The sequence below is a fragment of the Eptesicus fuscus genome, chromosome 13 (genome assembly GCF_027574615.1).
Source record: "Eptesicus fuscus isolate TK198812 chromosome 13, DD_ASM_mEF_20220401, whole genome shotgun sequence".
NCBI lineage: Eukaryota > Metazoa > Chordata > Mammalia > Chiroptera > Vespertilionidae > Eptesicus > Eptesicus fuscus.
The window spans coordinates 18,475,354-18,497,200 of record NC_072485.1 but is presented as its reverse complement, the minus strand read 5'-3'; the positions used below and the strand labels follow the sequence as shown (position 1 = coordinate 18,497,200).

Below are 21,847 nucleotides of genomic sequence, written 5' to 3'. Positions count from 1 at the left end.
CAGAGTAAAGCACCTCTCCTCCGGGGGCATCACCATGTCCATCCTTACACAGAATGGAAAGCCTTCCTGAGGCCAGGCACAGCTGTTTCATAGGGTTGCAGCTTTGATAAGAATGTAACCAGGGCAGTAATAATAGTTTCACTATTTACTACAGGAAAGATAAAATACCATGGAATAGGCTACCAAGATTGAGCATATTTGGGCTGCTGGAATGGATTTAATTTTTTCCACTCTGATGATTTTTAAACTTTGGTTCTGGGATGTTTATAATACAAAGGGAGCTAGTTAGGGGATCTCAATTCACTGACTCTCAAAAGTGATCAGAAGCCCAAGTGTACTTTCTATTCTCCACTTACATTCCCCAAGCATGACATCAACAGAAACACCCAAGATCTCAGGAATATGGGAACTTACCATTAATAAATTAGCTAAATGTGATACACCTTAAGTCAACTTATTAAATTATGAATGCCTAAACTTATTTTTTCTACATTATAACCAACATAGACATGAGTTTACATTTTAGTCCCCTAAGACTAATCAATAAGATATTAATGTACTTTCTTTTCAGCTTACACTCCATTTCTGAGTTAGGAAGCTGATTCAGCCTTTACTCAGTTAATCTTTTACTCAGAAACACTTAGTCACTAGACATATTTTCAAAATTACCTTTTGTAAGTTCTATTTCCAGTAGGCAATCAAAAACGTTGCCTGTGATTCCCCCATAATATCCTTCACTTTTCTTTCAATGCCTTAACCCTCTCAATTGCATATATATCTTTTTTATGTTGGGTACATATTTTTAATGTGTCATGCACTATATTGCTATGTGATGGACATAAAATGCTTGTGAAATAATCACAAAATTGTCATACTGGTACAATAAATATCTCAGGTACTGTAGACTTGTAGGTATATTTTTCAGGTTTTCTTTAGATTCAAGTGCTTTTAAAAAAAATTTGCTCTCATCTCTGTATCATGTATTCTTCAACCACAGCTGCACAATGGAGTTAACTGTAATCTAAAGTGTCTTGATAAAAATACAATAAAAATAATATTAATGAATGAGCAGACCTAGGTGAATAATTACAAACAGTGAAATAGAACTTTTGATTGAAATTTAAATTATTTTATTTCTTAAAAATGTATTTCCATTTCTTAAAAACTGCATTCAATTGTGTATAACATTGAAGCAAAATATGCTTTAGTTAAGACTCACACATAGGAAATGGATGACAGAATTGTCTTCTCCACAGGGGACCTCCATTTTTCCAGAGGAAGCCCAAAATAGACTTTATTTGCTGACCCCTTCACCTTTTGCCCAAGGTGCTCATTAGTCTTTTGCAATTAAAGTTGATAACCATAATTAAAGAATGTCATTTTTTAAAAAAATAGCCTTTTCTCTCTGGATTCCACATTTTATGAAACCATCACATACTAATGAAAAGAACAACCAATAAGATAGCTATTAATTAATAAATTTTAAGTTAATGCCTTTTGTCTGTGTAAATATTGTATGATTTTATTAGAAATGTAGCCCAGAAGAAAAAGTTGCAAAATATTGATGTATCATACATTTGAGATTATTGTCATTGCTTCTGGTAGAACTAACATTTTTTTAATAGCTTCAGCTCCCACTTTTGCACTGAATCAGCTGAAGAAAACAATAATTGTTACCAAAGGCCGGGAAGTCGTCATAGACTGCAAACCCCAAGGCTCTCCAAAACCAACCATCTCTTGGAAGAAGGGAGACAAAGCCATTAGAGAGAATAAAAGGTTAGAAGTCTATTTCATAATCCAAAACTCTTAATGTCAAACTTTTTTGAAGTTGCTGATGATACACGCAAAGTATACAAGAGTCTTGCAGTACTTGTGAAACATATTTTCATGACTAGATTGAAATGTGGTTTTGTCTATATAGTTATTATAAAGAACCCAAAGGTTTACTTCAGTATAGTGAGCTGACTTTACCTCTGTGGTGTTTCAGCACCAATTGAGAACTTCACCAGGTTATGAAGAAAGCAAACACTTGTTTAGTTAAGTGAGTTATTTTGAGTTTTCATTTTGGGTCTGCAGAACTGGGGATACCCAAGTTATCTATGATAATTTTTAGAGATTGTGTTCTCATTTCAAATTTAACATTAAAAATAACATAAACACATTCTGGATCTTTTGGATAATTACTTTATGATGGAACACTTCCAATTAAAATGTGTGCCTATTTGCCTTTCTTTTTGTTTTCCGTAATGTTGACACAAGATAGTACAGGAAGTTTCAGTAACCACAGGCAATTGAGAAATGTGCAGAGTAATATATAATGTGTAAAGATTTGTCTTTGGTAAGTAAACTAAAAGGGCATCAGAGAAGTACAAATATAAAACAGATGAGAGAATCAAATCATCCCATCACGGTCTATGCCAAGGTCAAAAGTCCCATGCTCTCCCAGTTATTGCCATATTGGTGCTGCAAATGTTGACAGCTTTGACAAAATAATTACCTCCAATATATTAAAATAGGGTTGAATATGTTGCCTTAGAGTTTATTTTTCATTTGATCTGTAATGATGGAGTTTATACCTGGTTTTATGTTTGTCTGGGTCTAAGTAATCATATACTTAAATAATTTAAGTCAACATTAGGGATCCGTTTGAATAATTCTTAAAAGTAATGTTGGAATATTTGAAATTATTAAAAAATGTTTTTGTTTGCCATTCAAGTTGGAGAAATACTGATTTAAATTGCCTGTGTCTGATGAACTAATTTGTGGAAAAACTAGATTCAGTTTGGGCCTAAGGATCTATGCTTCCTGGAAAGGGTATCATCAGAGATTGATAGGGGTAGTATCATCAGGCATCTCATTCTGAAAGGGAATTTATCTTTTAACTTGGAGTAGGGGGCCAGGTGGTGGGCAGGATCACAAACTGCAAGATCTGTGTTGCATATGGCTGAATTTCATATCAAGGAATTGAATTTTGGGGGTTGCTGCTTATCGAAATATATTTTAAAACCTGGCACAAACCTTATTAAAACAGAAGAAAAATGTTTTTATTATAAAAATCAAATACTTTACATTGCTTGGTATCATTTTTTTCTGAATGTATTGAAATATTTTATATCACCAAAATATATATGCCATATCAGTGTAAACCATCTCATATGAAATGCTTGTTTGTGGGTGGCCTGTACACCTTGTCCTATTTATTTCAGTTCATCATAGAAAGTTCCTCATCATCTATTCATAGACATCTCACTGTGAGTTTAAAAAATTGGGTGGCATCTCTTTTGTCAAAGCAAGCGTATTGAGAGAGGAACAAGATTATGGTTTTCTATTACAACTAATATAAGTAAATATAAACTTTTTATTTTCTGGAAGTTGAAAACAAAGTTGTGAATTTACCAGTTTTCTTGATTGATTTTCTTCTCACTGGTAATCCCTTGGGTTACGGGGAGAAATACACTGGCTTCAAACTCCAACCACTCTTTTTTTTCCAGATGTCAATATTTTGGGTCAAAGTGCAAGTCAGCGAGGAATCTTAAATAGTTTTGTTTTTATTTATTCAAGTAAAAACAAGACTTGGCCACATTTGTTTAGCATTTTGCCTACTCAGATGTGTTTAGGTTTGTGAAGAGGTTTAATTTAACAACTCTGGAGGTATAGTGCATTTTTACAACTAAAATCAACAAGACCACTTGCAAAATACGATTTTTTACTACTACATGATTTGTTTTCATTTGAGCAATCCCAGGTTTCAGGAAGAATACAGTCTAATTAGATATAAAAATATTAAAGAGTCAAGTATTAAAATAAGAGGTTAAGATTTAAATATTAGAATGAATTTCATAAAACAGAGTAGAAGGCACACATAGATGTATGAAAAACTGAACATTCTACAATATGAATGGAAACTTGAAAATTAAAATGTCAAATGTATATATGATAAACTCTTTAAGGTAGGATTTCAGTTACATATGCAACTTATATACTTACAGAAATTTTAGATCACTTCTCTTTTTTTTTTTTTTTTTTTTTTTTTTTTTAAATTTCTTTATTGATTAAGGTGTCACATATTTGTCCTCATCCCCCCATTCCCATCCCACCCCTCTCCCCACGCATGCCCCAATCCCCTGTTGAACTTAACCGTTGGATAGGCTTATATGCATGCATACAGGTCCTTTGGTTGAACTCTCCCCCTCCCCCCCACCCTCCCCCTACCCTCCCCTATCCTCCCTCTGAGGCCCGATAGTCCGATCGATGCCTCCTTGCTTCTGGTTCTGTTCTTGTTCCTCAGTCTATGTTGTTCATCATTTCCCCTAGATGAGCGAGATCATATGTCACTAGATATATACTAATAAGCACTGAATGTGAGACGAGCATTAATAGTTATGCTGACAAGCAAATGAATCAGTCTGTAGCGAGCTTCCCCCTGGACCAACAGTTCTTTTGAGACTCAATTTCAATGTCCAGTAGTTCCTTATGTGTACATGTCAGCACTGACCCCCCAGCTCTGGATGGTGGACAAATGGCGGTAACGGAGGTCCGACTCCCTCTGGTTTGGTCTCGGCCGAACCCAGGGGCACGGCGTCACCCGGACTAAGGGGCACGTGGCCTCACCCATACCCAAGGGGCGCGTGGTCTCACCCGGGCCTGGGTCCCAGCCTCACCCGGATGGATCCAGGGGCACACGGCCTCACCCGGACCCAGGCTCTGGCTTCACCCGGACCCAGGGACACTTGGCCTCTCCCAGACCCAGGGCCACTTGGGCTCACCCGGGCCTAGGTGCACGAGGCCTCATCTGGATCCAGGGACACATGGTCGCACCCGGACCCAGGGACGCTTGGCCTCTCCCAGACCCAGGGCCACTTGGGCTCACCCGGACCTAGGTGCACGAGGCCTCATCTGGATCCAGGGACACATGGTCGCACCCGGACCCAGGGACGCTTGGCCTCTCCCAGACCCAGGGCCTCTTGGGCTCACCCGGGCCTAGGTGCACGAGGCCTCACCCGGATCCAGGGACACATGGTCTCACCCGGACACAGGGACGCTTGGCCTCTCCCAGACCCAGGGCCACTTGGGCTCACCCGGGCCTAGGTGCACGAGGCCTCATCCGGATCCAGGGACACATGGTCGCACCCGGACCCAGGGACGCTTGGCCTCTCCCAGACCCAGGGCCACTTGGGCTCACCCGGGCCTAGGTGCACGAGGCCTCATCTGGATCCAGGGACACATGGTCGCACCCGGACCCAGGGACGCTTGGCCTCTCCCAGACCCAGGGCCACTTGGGCTCACCCGGACCTAGGTGCACGAGGCCTCATCTGGATCCAGGGACACATGGTCGCACCCGGACCCAGGGACGCTTGGCCTCTCCCAGACCCAGGGCCACTTGGGCTCACCCGGGCCTAGGTGCACGAGGCCTCAACCGGATCCAGGGACACATGGTCTCACCCGGACACAGGGACGCTTGGCCTCTCCCAGACCCAGGGCCACTTGGGCTCACCCGGACCTAGGTGCACGAGGCCTCATCTGGATCCAGGGACACATGGTCGCACCCGGACCCAGGGACGCTTGGCCTCTCCCAGACCCAGGGCCACTTGGGCTCACCCGGACCTAGGTGCACGAGGCCTCATCCGGATCCAGGGACACATGGTCGCACCCGGACCCAGGGACGCTTGGCCTCTCCCAGACCCAGGGCCACTTGGGCTCACCCGGGCCTAGGTGCACGAGGCCTCAACTGGATCCAGGGACACATGGTCTCACCCGGACCCAGGGACGCTTGGCCTCTCCCAGACCCAGGGCCACTTGGGCTCACCCGGGCCTAGGTGCACGCGGCCTCACCCGGATCCAGGGACACATGGTCTCACCCGGACACGGGGACGCTTGGCCTCTCCTAGACCCAGGGCCACTTGGGCTCACCCGGGCCTAGGTGCATGAGGCCTCACCCGGATCCAGGGACGCATGGTCTCACCCGGACCCAGGGACGCTTGGCCTCTCCCAGACCCAGGGCCACTTGGGCTCACCCGGGCCGAGGTGCACGAGGCCTCACCCGGATCCAGGGACACATGGTCTCACCCGGACCCAGGGACGCTTGGCCTCTCCCAGACCCAGGGCCACTTGGGCTCACCCGGGCCTAGGTGCACGAGGCCTCATCCGGATCCAGGGACGCATGGTCTCACCCGGACCCAGGGACGCTTGGCCTCTCCCAGACCCAGGGCCACTTGGGCGCACCCGGGCCTAGGTGCACGAGGCCTCACCCGGATCCAGGGACACATGGTCTCACCTGGACCCAGGGGCGCTTGGTCTTTTCCAGACCCAGGGGCACGTGGCCTCACCCGGGCCTAGGTGCTCGAGGCCTCACCCGGATCCAGGGACACATGGTCTCACCCGGACCCAGGGACGCTTGGCCTCTCCCAGACCCAGGGCCACTTGGGCTCACCCGGGCCTAGGTGCACGAGGCCTCACCCGTATCCAGGGACACATGGTCTCACCCGGACCCAGGGACGCTTGGCCTCTCCCAGACCCAGGGCCACTTGGGCTCACCCGGGCCTAGGTTCACGAGGCCTCACCCGATCCAGGGACACATGGTCTCACCTGGACCCAGGGATGTTTGGCCTCTCCCAGACCCAGGGCCACTTGGGCTCACCCGGGCCTAGATGCGCGAGGCCTCACCTGGATCTATGGACCCCTGGCCTCACTCGGACCCAGGGGAGCGCGGCCTCCCCCAGACCCAGGGGCGCTTGGCACCTCCGCAAGAGTCCCGCCTCTCCCCGCAGGCATCTGGGTCTCCCACGGGTCCCCAGAGGCTGGATTTCAGTGTGATGGAGAGCTAATCTCCCCTAGGTTTGGAACAAAAGCCCCTTTCCCCCGCCACCAACCAGACCCACGCGCCTCCACACCTCATCCCCTCCGATTTCGCTGGTTTCCTCTTCCCTCTTAGCTATAAATCTACCATTCAGCCATCTCTCCTGTAGTTCTGGATGGCAGAGGCTCTGTCCTCCATTCGTGCCCCTGAAATTGCTGTGCGTGGTGGAGTTCGCAGTTCCTTTGTTTAACTTAGCCGCCTTCTTGATTCTCCTCTGTCAAAATGGCTTAAAGGGCTTGAATGTAAGATGAGAACTCCTAAGAATCCTCCAAATCGGTGTTGGCGGCCTCCGGGGCCTCGAGGATCTCACTGCGCAGTTCGGCCAGGTCGGTGGCGCGGATGTGCCCCTCCTGCAGAAAGATGGTCTCTTCCTTCACAGAGAGCCGCTGCGCCGAGTCCGCGGCCGCCGCCACAGCAGCTGCTGCGGCGCCCACGAGCCCATGGCCCCGGCTGCGGTGCTGACTGAGAGGAGCAGCCGCCCGGTCTGGGGAGACGCGAGCAGCAGTCGCCACCCTCACTAGTCCATGTTCCAGTTGTATTTCCGAAACTGCCATGTGAGGCAACGCATCAGCCTTCACCTCCGCCGTCATCTTTTTCGAATTCCCCAATTTGTTCTTCTTAATCCCTTGAATTCAGTCAACTCTACTGAGGTCTAGTGGCGCCGGGAGGTGCACGGAGAGGGCGCCCGGGCCTCCGTCCAGTGTGCGGGGCGCGCGGCCCGCGGAACCAGGCGCGCGGGGGCCTCGCGGCGGGGATGGGCGCTGGGCGGCCGCCGGGCTCCGGGCGCCGCTGCCGCCGCGGCGTCCCCAGTGCCCCGGGCCGGGCGGCCTGCGGGGGCGGCGCAGTTGCGAAACTGAGTGAGTATCTACAGTTAAGTCTTGATTGTTGTTGGTGTCACTAGGAGGAATTGTCCTCCAGGCCAATTGTCCATGAGGACCCTCTTTGTCTATATAGGAAGAGTTGCTGTGCAGGAGACATGAGGCTCCTGTGTCTGTGTCCCTCTGTATTCTTTGCAAACACCTCTGAGAGAAACGCGCCCTGGAGTTTCGCCCGCTGCCTGGAACTGGGTTTCAATGTAGTTGGAACTGGGTCTCAGCGCAGTCTGGCGCCTTTGTCTCCTTCCCAGCAGGTCCATTCAGTGGCGCAGGCAACAGTCCCTCCTCTGCGCGCCCTCCCGTGTGCGCCTCTGGAGCCGCCGCTCCTCTGTGCCTCTGCCCCACAGGCCAAATTCATTCCCCCAGCATGTGCCTGGCTTCCCAGGGTTTCGCCCGGAACTGGGGTTCAGTGCAGTCGGAACTGGGGTTCAGCACGGTCCGGAGCCCTTGTCTCCTTCCCGCTAGGGCAGTTCAGTGGCGCAGGCAACAGTCCGTCCTTTGCGCCCCTTCCTGCGCGCGCCTCTGGAGCTCTGCCTTCCGCCGCTCCTCTGTGCCTGCGCCCCACAGCCCAGATTCATTCCCCCAGCCTGCGCCTGGCTTCCCAGGGTTTCGCCCGGAACGGGGTTCAGTGCAGTCGGAGCCGGCGCTCAGCGCAATCCGGAGCCTTTATCTCCTTCCTGCCAGTGAACGCCGGCCAGGCCGTCAGCCGCCCCTTCCTCTCCGGCTCCATCCTCCCCGCAGGCGCGCGTGCTCGTGTCTCCGTCCGTTTCTCCATACCTCAGGCTTTTGCGGCTCCCCCGACTGTCCCCGTGGCCTTCTCCTTCTCCCCAGCTGTGGGCATTTCAGTCCGCCAGCTTTCCTGTGGTTCTGGACGATGACCGTTCTGACCTCTAGTTGTATTTTTGAAATTGTTGTGCCCGGCTGCGGGTTAGGTGTTTAACCTATGGCGCCATCTTGGTTTCTCCAGATCACTTCTCTTTATTATAAAGCTCACCAATCATTTGATAAGAGTCATAAACATAATTTAAATACTATAAATGGAGATGTTAGAAATCTATTAAAGCTTTGAAAACTGCAAATATATTTTATATTTGGACTACATATTTAAATTATGGTTTATTGTAAAATAAGTATATTTACCATTTATATGATATACATTAAATTTGGGGTATCCCAAAAAATGTATACACACTTTGAATAATTATTAATTCTAATGGGTTAAACCTGAAAAGAAAGAAATATCTATTAAGCAACCAGCTTTAAAGTGTGTGTACATCTTTTTGGGAACAGCCTGTATGTTCCTCATTCATCCAAACTACAACAATTGGAAATAAAAAGTTAAATAAATTAGCCTTGTCCATCTTTCACAATTGTCACAGTTTTGGAAGCTTCCTTCTAAATTAAATATTGAAAGAGCAAATGTCAGTGTCCTATATGGGCAAATAAAGGCTAGTATTTTATTTGGGAAAAGTGGTTAAAGAAATATTTAAATATAAGAAATGTAGCATTTTAAAACAAAATTATGTTACGAGCAATGGCATTAAAATATAATGAAATATTGTAATTGCAGGAAAATATCATCTAAACAACTGAAAACATATAAGAAACTCAAAAAAGTGAATTTGAATCTAGAGTTAATTGCAGTTTAATTCTAAACTGTAAACACAATGTTGTAACAACTAAAGGTTAATATTAAATCATTTGTTTTATCAACAGACTACTTTTTTTTTTTTTTTTTTTTTGCCAAATTTTGGTTGATTCTTTCAGATTTTATTTGTTTTTGGGGAGGAGTGTCTTTAAAACACAGCATTTTTGTGTGTTTATCTGTTTCACTAAAGAAATATATAAGTTGTTATCTTAAAGTTTAAAATTTGATAAGTAATAACTAGAACATAATATGACTTTTAGGAAAAAAATGATTAACAAATAAGTTGCCTGCTTATGTATTACAAAATATTTCATTTGGCCCTAAATGATACATCTAAAAATATATAAGAAAATAGATTACATTAGAGCTTGTGAGTTATTTGTAGTTGCTTGCTATTTATATCATAGAATGAGTTGTTTATATGACAGAATTTTCAATATAAACTGCTGCTCAAACAGTAAATCATATTAATGATGATAACTGCTTAAAGTATATAGCATTTATAATTTACAAGGCACTTTAACATTGTGGGTACAGTAAACCCAGTGTATATCAGGACTTGGTTGCCCGGCTTCTCCTACAGACTATAAGTTACTTTACTTATTTCCTTATTTGTGAAGTTGGAAGCCAAGAGTAACCTCACTGGGTTGTGAGAATTAAATGAAACTTTGCATGTAAAATACACTGGCTTGTCTATGGCATTTAATAAGTGTTCAAAGAATGTTACTTGTGTGATAATGACACTCTGCTGCTGATGATAGTGGTGGTGGTGATGATGGTATCATTTGAACATTTAACTCGTTGAATACTGGCATCAATTTTTATCAATAGCTCTGGAAAATTTTATCACTCCCCTTTCTTTCTTCAGTAATTAAGGAGAAGGATAGTTAAGATTTAAGTTATTTTCTGGGATTAATCTTTTAGGTCCTTAGTGTCATCACTTCATCCTTCATAAATCTATGTCCCTAAATTGACATTCTTTGTCCACCAGAGCCCCAAACCTCCACTTCTCATCACCTACTCCTGGCATGGCCATTCACCAACTTTCCCTACTCCTAGATCAGTATCAGTGCTAGCAAGCTGAATATTTATTACTTCCACAATCAGCATTAGAGGCAATGTACAAATAGGTGAATATACCCAGGGAGTTCATGAAAATAGAGAAGAAGCCTTTTAAAAGACATTTTTTACTCTTTTTCCCCCCCTCTTCTTTTTCCTCTAAGGAATCTTCAGGTTTAGCCCAGTCGCTTTTAAAGATCACCAGCACATATCCACTTAGGTTTCTTTATCAATCATGTCAATTTCAATACTAAAACCAATACGCTCCAAGAATACTAAGACGTGAAATGTTCCATGGGGCTTTTCTCCTCTAAGTATACTTTCATTCAGAATGTTCTGCTCATCAAACTTATATTGGATTTTCACTTCAGCTCATTATTTCCATTACTTGGCCATTAACTTTTGTTAAAATATAATCACCCAGAAGCACTCCAGCAGTGCACAAATATTAAGCCTTCATTATTTCATGTTCAATTTCCTGTACAAAGTGGACAAAGGCAATCTTGACTAAAATGAAGAGTACGTAGTTTTTGGTGAAAGCACAGTTTATTTTGTTTTCTTTCTATCTGCACATGTATTACCTCTTATAGAACCCCATAGAATATGCCATATATGTTTAAAGATTATTCACAATTGTTGAAATTTCACACTGTCTTAAATGCCAGTTTTTGTTTCTAGGCAGAGGAGAGAGGATGGTACCAGTTACAGAGATAATGGACTGTAATTCAAATGGGTGCTAAAGAAATCCTGCATCCAAGAAAGTAAAAATTATCCTATGGAGGGGCAGTATTATAGCGTAATTTTTCCTTTATGGGACTGTAATCTAAGGAAAGACTGGTCCAAAACCCCTTGTAATATTTCCCTGCTCACCAAAGGAGCTTCCAAACAGCGAAGTGTTCTACTTACTCATTTAACACGCATAGCAAATTGCACTTGAAGTGCCCATTAGTTGACTTCTAGTGGGAATTCATGTTGTGTTCATTAGACAACAATGATCAGGCTCACATACTGACTCACAGACATATGGAGAAATATATATTCTTAATGTAAGCCCTGAAGGACACTGTTACTGAGGGGAAAACTGGGTCTTCTTTCTTTTTCTAAGGAAAAGGAGGAATGCATGGGTATAATTAGGGTCTTGTTTCTGTCCCTTTGTTTCCACCTACATGCTGTGTTTTCTAATGAACAAGCTGTTTTGTGGCTTCCTCTGTGACAATGTCTCTTACATATTAAGAACATAAAACAATGTAGACCCTAGGTATCTTGGTTTCTTTCAGTATCTGAGAAATTGGATAATGAGGGGGAATGAGCATTCATATATCTGTTAACCTCCTTTAAAAATTAAAATCTATGCTTTCAAAGGAAATAAAATGATTAAAATGACATTAGTTATTACGATAGCTGACTACATAAGATTTAATACCTATGAAGTGCTTACAATATCCGATGTGTTATCACTCAGGGATGGTGACTTGATGTTCCATAGGTCTACCCAGCTTAAAGAGATAAGGAGGAAACAGCCTTACATGTATTACAGTGGGTTAGAGTGCTGACTTCCTGGTTTCAATGAAAATTAACTGCACAAGACTTTGTCTGATTAATGTCACCACTTTTCCTTTAAAATGTTAGTAAATACACAATAGAAAAAAAACAAACAAAGTCATAGCAGCATTGGAAATTAATGAATATAAACAAATACTTGGCCTTTAGGAGAAATCATTCCTTTAAGTAAAACTAGGCTCAATTAAGAAATTATCAATGGCTTGCTTAAGCCTACTCCCCTAAAATACATCTAACTGAAAATAAGAAGCCAGTAGGAGGGATCTTCCACTAACGTTGACTGCATGCCCATGACTATTAGAGTCAGAAATTGGGCCTCACTACAAAGGTTGGCTTTAATTCCTCTACTACATGAAGCCACTCATTAAGATACCACTCCCTATGTTCCCAGAGAAGAGTGTGGCTTGTCTCCGCCGATTGCTTCTGGGGATGGATTTCTTGCTATATCCTGAGAAAAGGAATTTTCTGAGACTCGCACAGGAGGGTGTGATATAGTAGAAAGCTTTATTTTTGTGGAATTACACCCCTGGGTTTCCAAAGTCTTATTTTCCTTAATCCAATCATAGAAGAAGTATAGCTGGGGGTTCAGTAGAGCTAAAATCAGAGCCATTGTCCAGAGTTTCCTTTCCATGTTGGAGCCGGTCCAGTACAACATCAGGCTAACTACAGCCCATTAGTCTATTGTGTGTGGGGTCTGCATGGCCATGGGCCATAGAGCTGAATGCAAGAACCCCAAGAGAGCAAGCCTTGAGCAACAAGTCCCAAGAGCACAAGAATTGAGTAAAACAAGAGAGTGAATTCCTTTTTTTTTTTTTTAATTCCTTTGTTTAGGTGGTTATGAATTCCAAATCTTCATGCTCTTGCAGTGGCCATGCCCATTCTGGCCAACCATCTCTGTCCCCACGTGTGATTGTATCTTCCCTATGTCAGCCGACTTTACATGCATCTATATTTTCTATGTGGTTCTCTCCCTCAGTGTTTTGTAGGGAACATGCCTATAATGTCTGGTCTTCCCTTTGCTCCTCTCCCATTATTAATAACTAGTTAATTACAATTCTGTCACCCAGCAATGGGATGAAAGAAGCCATCAATCATAGGATTTGATGTAATTAATAAAGAAATAATAATGAATAATGTCAATAAATAGTAATACAGAGGAAGACTGGGGAAACCGACCAATTCTGGAAATTATATAATTCTACATACTGCTTCTAGGAAAGGAGGAATGCAAATTAATTCAAATTGCCATGGCTGGTGTTTCCCAGTGGTTGGAGTGTTGTCCCATGCACCAAAGAGTCATAAGCTTAATTCTCAGTCAAGGGTGTTTACCTGGGTTGCAGGTGTGATCCCCAGCCCGGGTCAGGGTCGTGCAGGAGGCAACCAGTCAATGTGTCTATCTCACATCGATGTTTCTCTCTCTCTCTCTCTTTTGTTCCCTCCATCCCTCCTTTCTACTCTTTCTAAAATCAATGGAAAATATATCCTCGGGTGAGGATTAAAAAAAAATAACATACATCAAATTATCCAGGATTCAATTTACCCTTTCCTGCTTATAAGGATGGGAGGATGGGAATCAACAAATATTTTTTCCTCCACCCCTGAAAAACCCTCCAAAGTATGCTAACTTCAAACTCTTTTGGGCACTCACAATTTCCCAAAATATGTTCATTTTCTTACCTTTTCATCTTTACTCAAACTTTCCCCTTATTTCTCCTCCACTTCAACCTCAGTAACATTTGAAATGCTAACTCAAAGAAAAGGACTCTCTTATCATGCTTTCTCACCTTTGGAAATGCTCCAGCAGATACAATTACCAAGAAGCTGTAGTTAGTTGGAAGTTACATGAATGATTTAAGTCGACTTCTGAGCCTCAATTTAGTTCTTAGTATGTGCCAATTCACAACTTTCTGATTTAGATATTGTCATCTCCAATATACAGAGTTTTAAAATTTAAACTCAAAGGGATTAAGTGACTTGTCCAAGGTCATCCATCATAAAGCTGAGCTTTAAGAAACCCAGTGTACTGCTACTCAATGATTATCGGTCAAAGAAAAATCTAAAGGTTCCTCTTCAAAGGTCTTCCAAGTTTTTTTGTCCTGCTCTCATCACCAGTTTGTCTTTTGTTTTTGCTATTTTTTTCTTAATTGGTAAATATTAAAAAAAGACAGACCTCAACTCCCAAAGGGGAGATAACACTGAGAAAGTCCATTACTTTAAGCTGTAAATGACACAAAATAATCCTGGCTCTGTTGTGCTATGAACACCTCCAGTTTGGGGCTTTACATCTCTAGCTAATTACCAGTTTAGCAAACAGTTCATAAATTCTACTTCTAACTATGGTTCATTTACCCCAGTTACTATAAATTGCTGCACAAGTTGCCTGGTTATGCTCCTCACATAGGCAGGACTTGAACAAGCCATTAATTGCTTAAAGGCTTTTCTTTTCCAAAAGCCCCCCAGACTACAACTTTCAGCTTAATTTGTCCTTAATACAAACAACATTTAAAATACTGGGGAATTCAAGCATCTAAGTACATGCTACTGACTGATCCTACTACCTCCCCAAGTGACTCTTCAGTGAATATAAAATAGTGGAAAGAGAAGATTCTGAGGGTGTTTAGGAAAAAAGTATTTTACGATGGAGATTTTTTGCTTCCTCTGAGAGTTACACCGTCGCTTCTTTTTAGTTTTTGCATAAATCACAATCTAATTTAACTGCGGTTAATTCACAATGGGAATTAGATGGCTGGTTACAAATGAGGGCACAGATAGACTGATAACCTTGATGACAATGAAAACAACCTGCAGGTTATTTCCATAAAAGATAACCGAAACAGATTTTACCATCAACATATTTGCTTCTCTTTGCTAGAATAACAGAGTTGTTTATGAAACTAGGTCGATCGACAGATGAGAGATAAATACATTTTAAGTTGACCTGTATGTTAGCTGTATCTGGAGGTTTCAGGTACCAATTTAGTTTTGTTTTTCTCTCTTTCCAATTGTAAATAGTGGCTCCACTTCTTTCCCTACTGCCAGGTGGTATAGATACTGTTCTTTTCAGTTAAAGTTATTTCAGTGAAACAAGAACTTTATTCAACATATAATGTATGTAAGATATTATGTCAGTTCATAACAAAATAAGTAAAAGAGAATCCCATCCCCCAAGGAGGTACTGTCTAGTGGGCATTAAACTAATACATAGATAACTATTACACATGATATTTAAGGTCTTAATAATATAGGATTATTCACACAGGATAGTTAATGTATTATTAACAGGATAATTAAGGTAACAACAGTAATAACTACCCTTTATTGAATACTGGCTATTTTTTAAAATATATTTTTATTGATTTCAGAGAGGAAGGGAGAGAGAGAGAGAGAGAGAGAGAGAGAGAGAGAGAGAGAGAGAGAGACATCAATGATGAGAGAGAATAACTGATTAACTGCCTCCTGCACACCCCTACTGGAGATCAAGCCTGCAACCCGGCCATGTGCCCTGACCAGGAATTGAACCATGACCTCCTGGTTCATAGGTCAATGCTCAATCACTGAGCCATGCCAGCTGGGATGGCTACTTTATTATATGCATATTTTAAACCTCAAAATAAGGCAGTATTGCAAGGAAGATATAATTATCCCTGTTTTAAATAAAGTAATTTGGGTCACAGAGAGATTACGTAGGCTCACACACATAGCAAGTTACAGAGTCAGACAAAGAGTACAGCTCTCTTTGGATCTCATACAGCACTTGGTCTATCTTGGTCCATCCTACATAATAAAAAACGTTGAGAGTTAAGAAGAGGAGATAATAAAACCTGGATGGGAGATGAGGGCAATTTCTTGTATGAACTGCAATTCCAAATGGTTCTTGAATAGGATTTTGACACATACAGAAATAATGTATTTTAGAAACTGAGTTCAGAATGTGCAAAAGCATAGTCATAAATCCAGGACACTTTTGTGAAAAGTAAATACTATCTGTTGACCATTCTATATATTAGGTTTAGAAATGGAAATAAGCTGGAAAGATTGTGGAGGACCTGGAAAGACAGGTTGATTTTATGCTTCATTTAGTAGTCAAACAGTAGTCTTTGAAGGACTCAATTCACATCTATTTTGGGGCATCTACTTTTATTATGTAATTTTAAAAACCATATGTTTCTTTTATAGAAAAAAACATATTAAATAATGCACCAATCTTCCCAAAATAAAAAAAGAAACTAAACTGATGACTTAAATATACAATATATAAATAAATATTATTCAACAGCTTGATTTTATCAATGAGCTGGCAAGAAAGTAAGGAGAAAATGGGAGAGCCAAGATCTGAGCTTACCTGTCAGTAAAGTCATGCAGGGAAGCGGGCTTTCCCTCAAGGGCATTTAATGACATTGAGCAGTGGCTTTTACATGTTGTTGGGCTGAAGAGGAAGGCAAAATGCAGAGTATTTTGTAACACCTGGCCCATGAATGGCTAACCCTGAAACATAAAATCGAACCAGATATAACCCAATCCACTCAGAAAACCATGAGGAAACTTATCTGTCACATGCTTTGTTTTGAATGGAAAGGGAAATCTCTCAGTAAGGTTTTGTTCCCTAGAGGACAGCATCTTTAACTGATCCTGCCTGGGTGACCTGAACAGTTCAATGTAAGGATTTAGTTAGGCTAGTTCCCTGCAGGAGGTGAACCCAGGCACCTGAGGTACAACAAAGGATGAAACGCAATGAAGGTATCAACATGTAAGTCAAAGTAAATAAAACTTGCCATATACTAGTACATTCGATCTTAACCAAAAGGCTGAGGAGTGATAAAACTTGCCATAGAAAGCAATAAAACTTTTTGAATTCACAAAACTTTAAAAATTTGGAAACAATTATAAGGGTATTCTGAGATGCTTGAATTGTTTGGAAATAGGTGAATATATTGTTAGAATTTGCTAAACTTAAATTGGTTTAAATTTCTAGTACAACGAATAAAAGGATTGAAGTTAAGTGTGCTGTTTCCAAACTAGTTAAGGAAATAAAAGTAATGAAAAAAATTAACCCATCAAAAAACAAAAAAAAAAGACAAAAAAATGTATATATCATGTATCAAATGAGCTACAAATAGAAAGTATGGAATAACTTAGTAACAGTAAACCCAAACATTAGAAATCACTAGAAATATTGAACTGATATAAAAACCTAGCAATCAGCTGTTTACAAGAGAGATGTTTATAGCATACGGAAATAGGAAAATTGAAAATTAAAGCGTGAACCCTGGCCGGAGTGGCTCAGTTGGCTGGGCACCCTCCTGCGCACACTGGCAGAGGCATTGGGCTGAGATAACTAGTAGCAAAGATGGGTAGTGTTTACCAGACACCCACTGTGTGACAAGCTGTATTGCTTAATATTTTAAATACGTTATTTGTTTTAAAGGTGTTTTAATGTGTTGTGAGGTGTGTGAGTGTGTGTGTGTGTGTGTGTGTGTGTGTGTGTGTACAACTGAGTAAAAACGGAATAAGGGCAGACAGTATGAGAATATCTGAGAATGGATCTGATTGTGGAATTGTTTGTGCTTTTCCAGAAAAATATGTAGAATGTTAAGGCTTAGATATAATTTTGTCTTCTGTACTACTGTTCCCTCTCTTGGAATGGATCCTTTTATATATGCACTAGATGTGTGTACAGGTAGGGTCCCTCGCAGCTGCCGGCTGCCGGCCAGGGCCTCCCTCCATTCCCTCGGCTGGCCCCAACCCCTGGTCGAACTCCTGGACGAACTCCTGGTCGAGGGGACAATTTGCATACTACAATTTTATTATATAGGATATTTTTGAAGCTTTCAATATCTATTATAAGATACTGGTTGATATATATACTTTAAAATTCACTGTTACAAAAACTACTAAAGAGTTAACAAAATATGTAGGAAATCTTTGGCCTCCCATTTCTCATAGTTATCAGTAAATAAATACACCTGAAGACATTGATTCTTTATTTGTAAGATGTTAGGTTGGACTCAAATTTTATATTTATTACTTGTTGATATAATCATTTACCAACAAAAAACTACATAGAAGTGAACACCATCATTTACTAGTTGTGTGATTTGAGCCACAATAATAATAATTGATAACATTTATTTATGGGTTTACATCCCGTTAGGAATGTCTGAAAGCATTACACATATTCGCTCATTCAATCCCACAAAATGGGTTTTTCCAATCACCCCCATTTTACAGGTAAAGAAGTCGACTGTAGAAATGTGAAATAATTTGACCACACAGTTCGTAAGAGGGTATGGCAAGTTTCACACCTGGTAAATGCAGCCCCAGTTCATGCTTTTAAGAAAGAGTGTCTCTCATGTAATGAGCTTACCTAACATTTTTCTAAGCCTCGGTTTTTCCATGTGTCCGATGAGGCCAATAATCGCCAACTGAAAGGATTCTGGTGAGATGCTAACGTTTATGCATTGTCCTGAGCACGGTCTAGCATGTGGGGGATGCTCAGTAAAGAGCAACCATCCGCCTTTCTAACAGAGTCACTAGAGACAGCGATGGTGGCCGTGGTAAAGCAGGCCAGGCGTTACCCTCAACTGCTGGGAGGGAGAGAATCCTCACATTCAATCTTTGAATCTCATCTTAAAAAGAGAGGTGAAATCTGATTCATTGATTTTGTCCTTCATTTACTTATAGTCACCTATTATGTACACAGCCAATCTCCTCTTTTCTTTCCCTTCAGAAATAAATCTTTTGAGCTGCTCAACGTAGTTTAGTCTCCCCAGCTACCCACCTAATCCACATAGTTTAGCCTATCCTTTCTAACAGCCTCCCAAACTGGCCTCTTTTATCCACCCCTGTGCCTGTATAGCATCCTCTATCCAGCAACCAGAGATTTAAAACATTATTGGAATCATTGAAACTTTCCAGTGGCTTCCTCCTCTGTTTAGAGTAAAGGTAAACCCCACACCATGCATGACACCTGAGAGCCCGTATGAACTGACTGCTGCTCCTTTTTCTCCTTCTCTCATCACTCCCCTTCCTCACAAAGGTCCAGCACAGCCGCCCACTCTTATCCTTCCTCCTGTTCTCTGCTCTGTGCTACCATGAGACTGATTCCTGGTTCAGGGCAAGGCCCCGCCGAGTTCCTCAGCTTGAGACACTATTGCCCCCGACATAGCACTGCTGTCTCCTCCTTGGATTACCTGCTCAGAGGCTCTCTTTACCCCGTATCTATAATAAAATTTACATTTCAACCTCTTACCACGCTCCGGAAAGCTTGTGTTTTCATTTACTCACTTGTTATCTGTTTCTCTCCCTGGAATAGAATCTCTGGGAGTCAGGGGCCTTGGTTGTCTCTGACGCAGTAACCCCAGAGTCTAGATAGTGCTCTGCATACTGTAGAAACTAGTAAATACTTTCAAATAAATCTGTCGGAACAATGCATGTGCCCAAACCCTCTGCAACTCTTACCTTTTATGTCTCCACGTCAGCCTCCCAAATGTGAGTGAAGATGACAACAGTTCAAGCTGAATTATTAAGGATACCGTGAGGGTGAGAGGAGACCACTCTGAATTTCTTTGAAGATGTTCTAACAAAGAAAGTGAGAGTATTACGACTAGTCTCGTATTATTGGAATAAAGATCTGAGGTTTCTCTCTTATACGGTTAAGTTAGAGTAGCATGGAATTGAATCAGAAAGTTGTAAGCAGAAATAGGGTCAGTCCCCTTTGTTTGTTTGTGTGTGTTTTTTTAAGAAAATTAACTAAACGGCATTGGATTTCCAAGATAGCTTCTTTTATGCTGGTTTAAAATCTGATTCTCTGGTCCACCCGGTTCTCAGGACTATCAGTAAATTAAAAGCAGCGGCCGTGAGGTGTGAGCTTTCTCATCTCTACCTCATTTACCCGGCAAAGCATCTGCAGAGCCGCTGTGGGTGGTTTAAATGCTAATATTCAAAAGGCAGCCATGGAAGCAAACGCCCAGCTGTAGTTAAGGCCTGCGTTTTCCTGGTGAATGTGTCTCGAGAGGTGCCCCTTTCCGGCGCCCAGACTTTTAAGCACCATCCATTGTAAGCACAAGTCAGAACACTTTTCACAAACCACTTCATGCTATTTAAAACCCACAAGTAAATCATTTTAACTAAGCCCTTTGATAGAGCTTTGCTCTCCACACCGCCCCAATCTGGTTTTCAACACAATTGTAAAAGTGTTTTAAAAATTTAGAGGGTGGCCTACCACATCAGGGCTGCTCTAGCTGTATAAATCATGTGTGTGGAATGGAGCTGTGTTCTTCCCCCACACTGAGACCAATGCTGAAAATTTTATGCGATCCTTCTCTGTGTGCGTCTGTGTGGGCGGGGAGGAGGGGACAGCGAGGCTACTGTGCACGCATGTTCCTGTGCACGAGGTTTTGAGGCAGTGATTTCCAGCCTTCTTTCTCTTAAAGTTGGTTAGGGGCCTTTTGCTTAAAAGGAAGTAAACAAGACGTGCTTCTTGACATACAAGCTGTCAACAGCATCATTTTTAGGTTTCTCAGGACCCCCAGGCACCTGGCTTCTTCTGTCATGCAGAGTTCTTAGGGGACATGGTCCTGTTGGAAGGAAAAGACTGAGTTCCATCCTCCTGCCCCATTTTCAGGCCATTTAGATACATATGGGCCCCCTCAGCCGTGATAGGCAGTACCTAATTCATCCTCCCCCAGGGATCACCTTTGAGTTGAGTCACTGATCAGCCAAGGCCACTGTGGGACTTACCCAGAGCCCGTGCAATTTAGAGGACCTGGAAATGGCTCTTTCCTCCCCCGGTTCAGTCCTCACAGAACTTGCCTTGCTACCACCAAGCCTGGCTTCCCACACGTGCTGTACAGGGCACAGCTTTGTTGATCGCTTCTGAAAGATGAGGGCTTTTAATCAATGGCCTTTGTGGAAGTAGATATACTGGAACAAGTCTGGGTTTTCTGACTCTTCCTTCAGTCTCTACAACTGAAACCTGAGTTCGGGCACAATCATGATCTCCTGATCATCCTATATAATAAAAGGGTAATATGCAAATAGACTGAACGGCAGAACAACCAAACAACCAATCAAAGTGTAATATGCTAATGATATGCTAAGGCAGCTCAACTGCTCACTATGACGTGCACTGACCACCAGGGAGGGTCCCTCAGCCTGGCCTGCACCCTCTCACAATCCAGGACCCCTTGGGGGATGTCAGAGAGCCAGTTTCAGCCCAATCCCTCAGACCACTCCCCTTGGGAGGGTGCCAGATGCAGGGCTCATGGCTGCAGCACTCACCTCTGCTGATTGGGACTGATTGGTCTCGAGTTCTCAGCAGGCACAGTGGGGCCGGGATGAGCGGGAGCGGCAGGTAGGAGCTGCAGGCAGCATTGGACTGTGGGTTTTGGCCCGATCCCTGCAGGCCACCCAGAGGGACTCCACCTGTGCATGAATTTGTGCACTGGACCTCTAGTTGTTCAATAATTTTTCCCCCAAAATCATCAGAATTATTGGAAATACAGATAAACAGACCACTTTCCCTAGAAATTCTGATGCAGCCAGCAGAACTAGGGTGGGTCCTCACAATCTAGAATTTTTATTGTAGATTCAGGAGATTCTCAAGAGCAGGCAGGTGTAAGAAACAGCTGTCAGCCCCAGCCAGGTGGCTTATTTAGTTGGACCATCATCATGCAGTGTGCAGGTTCGATTCCTAGTCAGGGCACTTAGCTAGGCTGCAGGCTCAATCCCCAGTGGTCAGGGTGGGTATGAAAGGCAACTGATCAATGTTTCTTTCTCACATGGATTTCTCTCTCCCTCCCTACCTCCCTCCCTCTCTCCCTCCTTTTCTCTCCCTCTCTCTCTCCCCTT

At 42.8% G+C, this 21,847-nt stretch overlaps 1 protein-coding gene across 1 annotated transcript in view; it reads left to right on the top strand.

Annotated features, from left to right (window-relative positions):
• Positions 1-21,847, top strand: part of CNTN5 (contactin 5) — a 465,423-nt gene that overhangs the window by 222,527 nt on the left and 221,049 nt on the right. Inside the window, exon 11 of the mRNA XM_028157040.2 lies at positions 1,626-1,776. Within this exon, the coding sequence (XP_028012841.2) occupies positions 1,626-1,776 (151 nt within the window). The remainder of the gene's footprint in view (positions 1-1,625; positions 1,777-21,847) is intronic.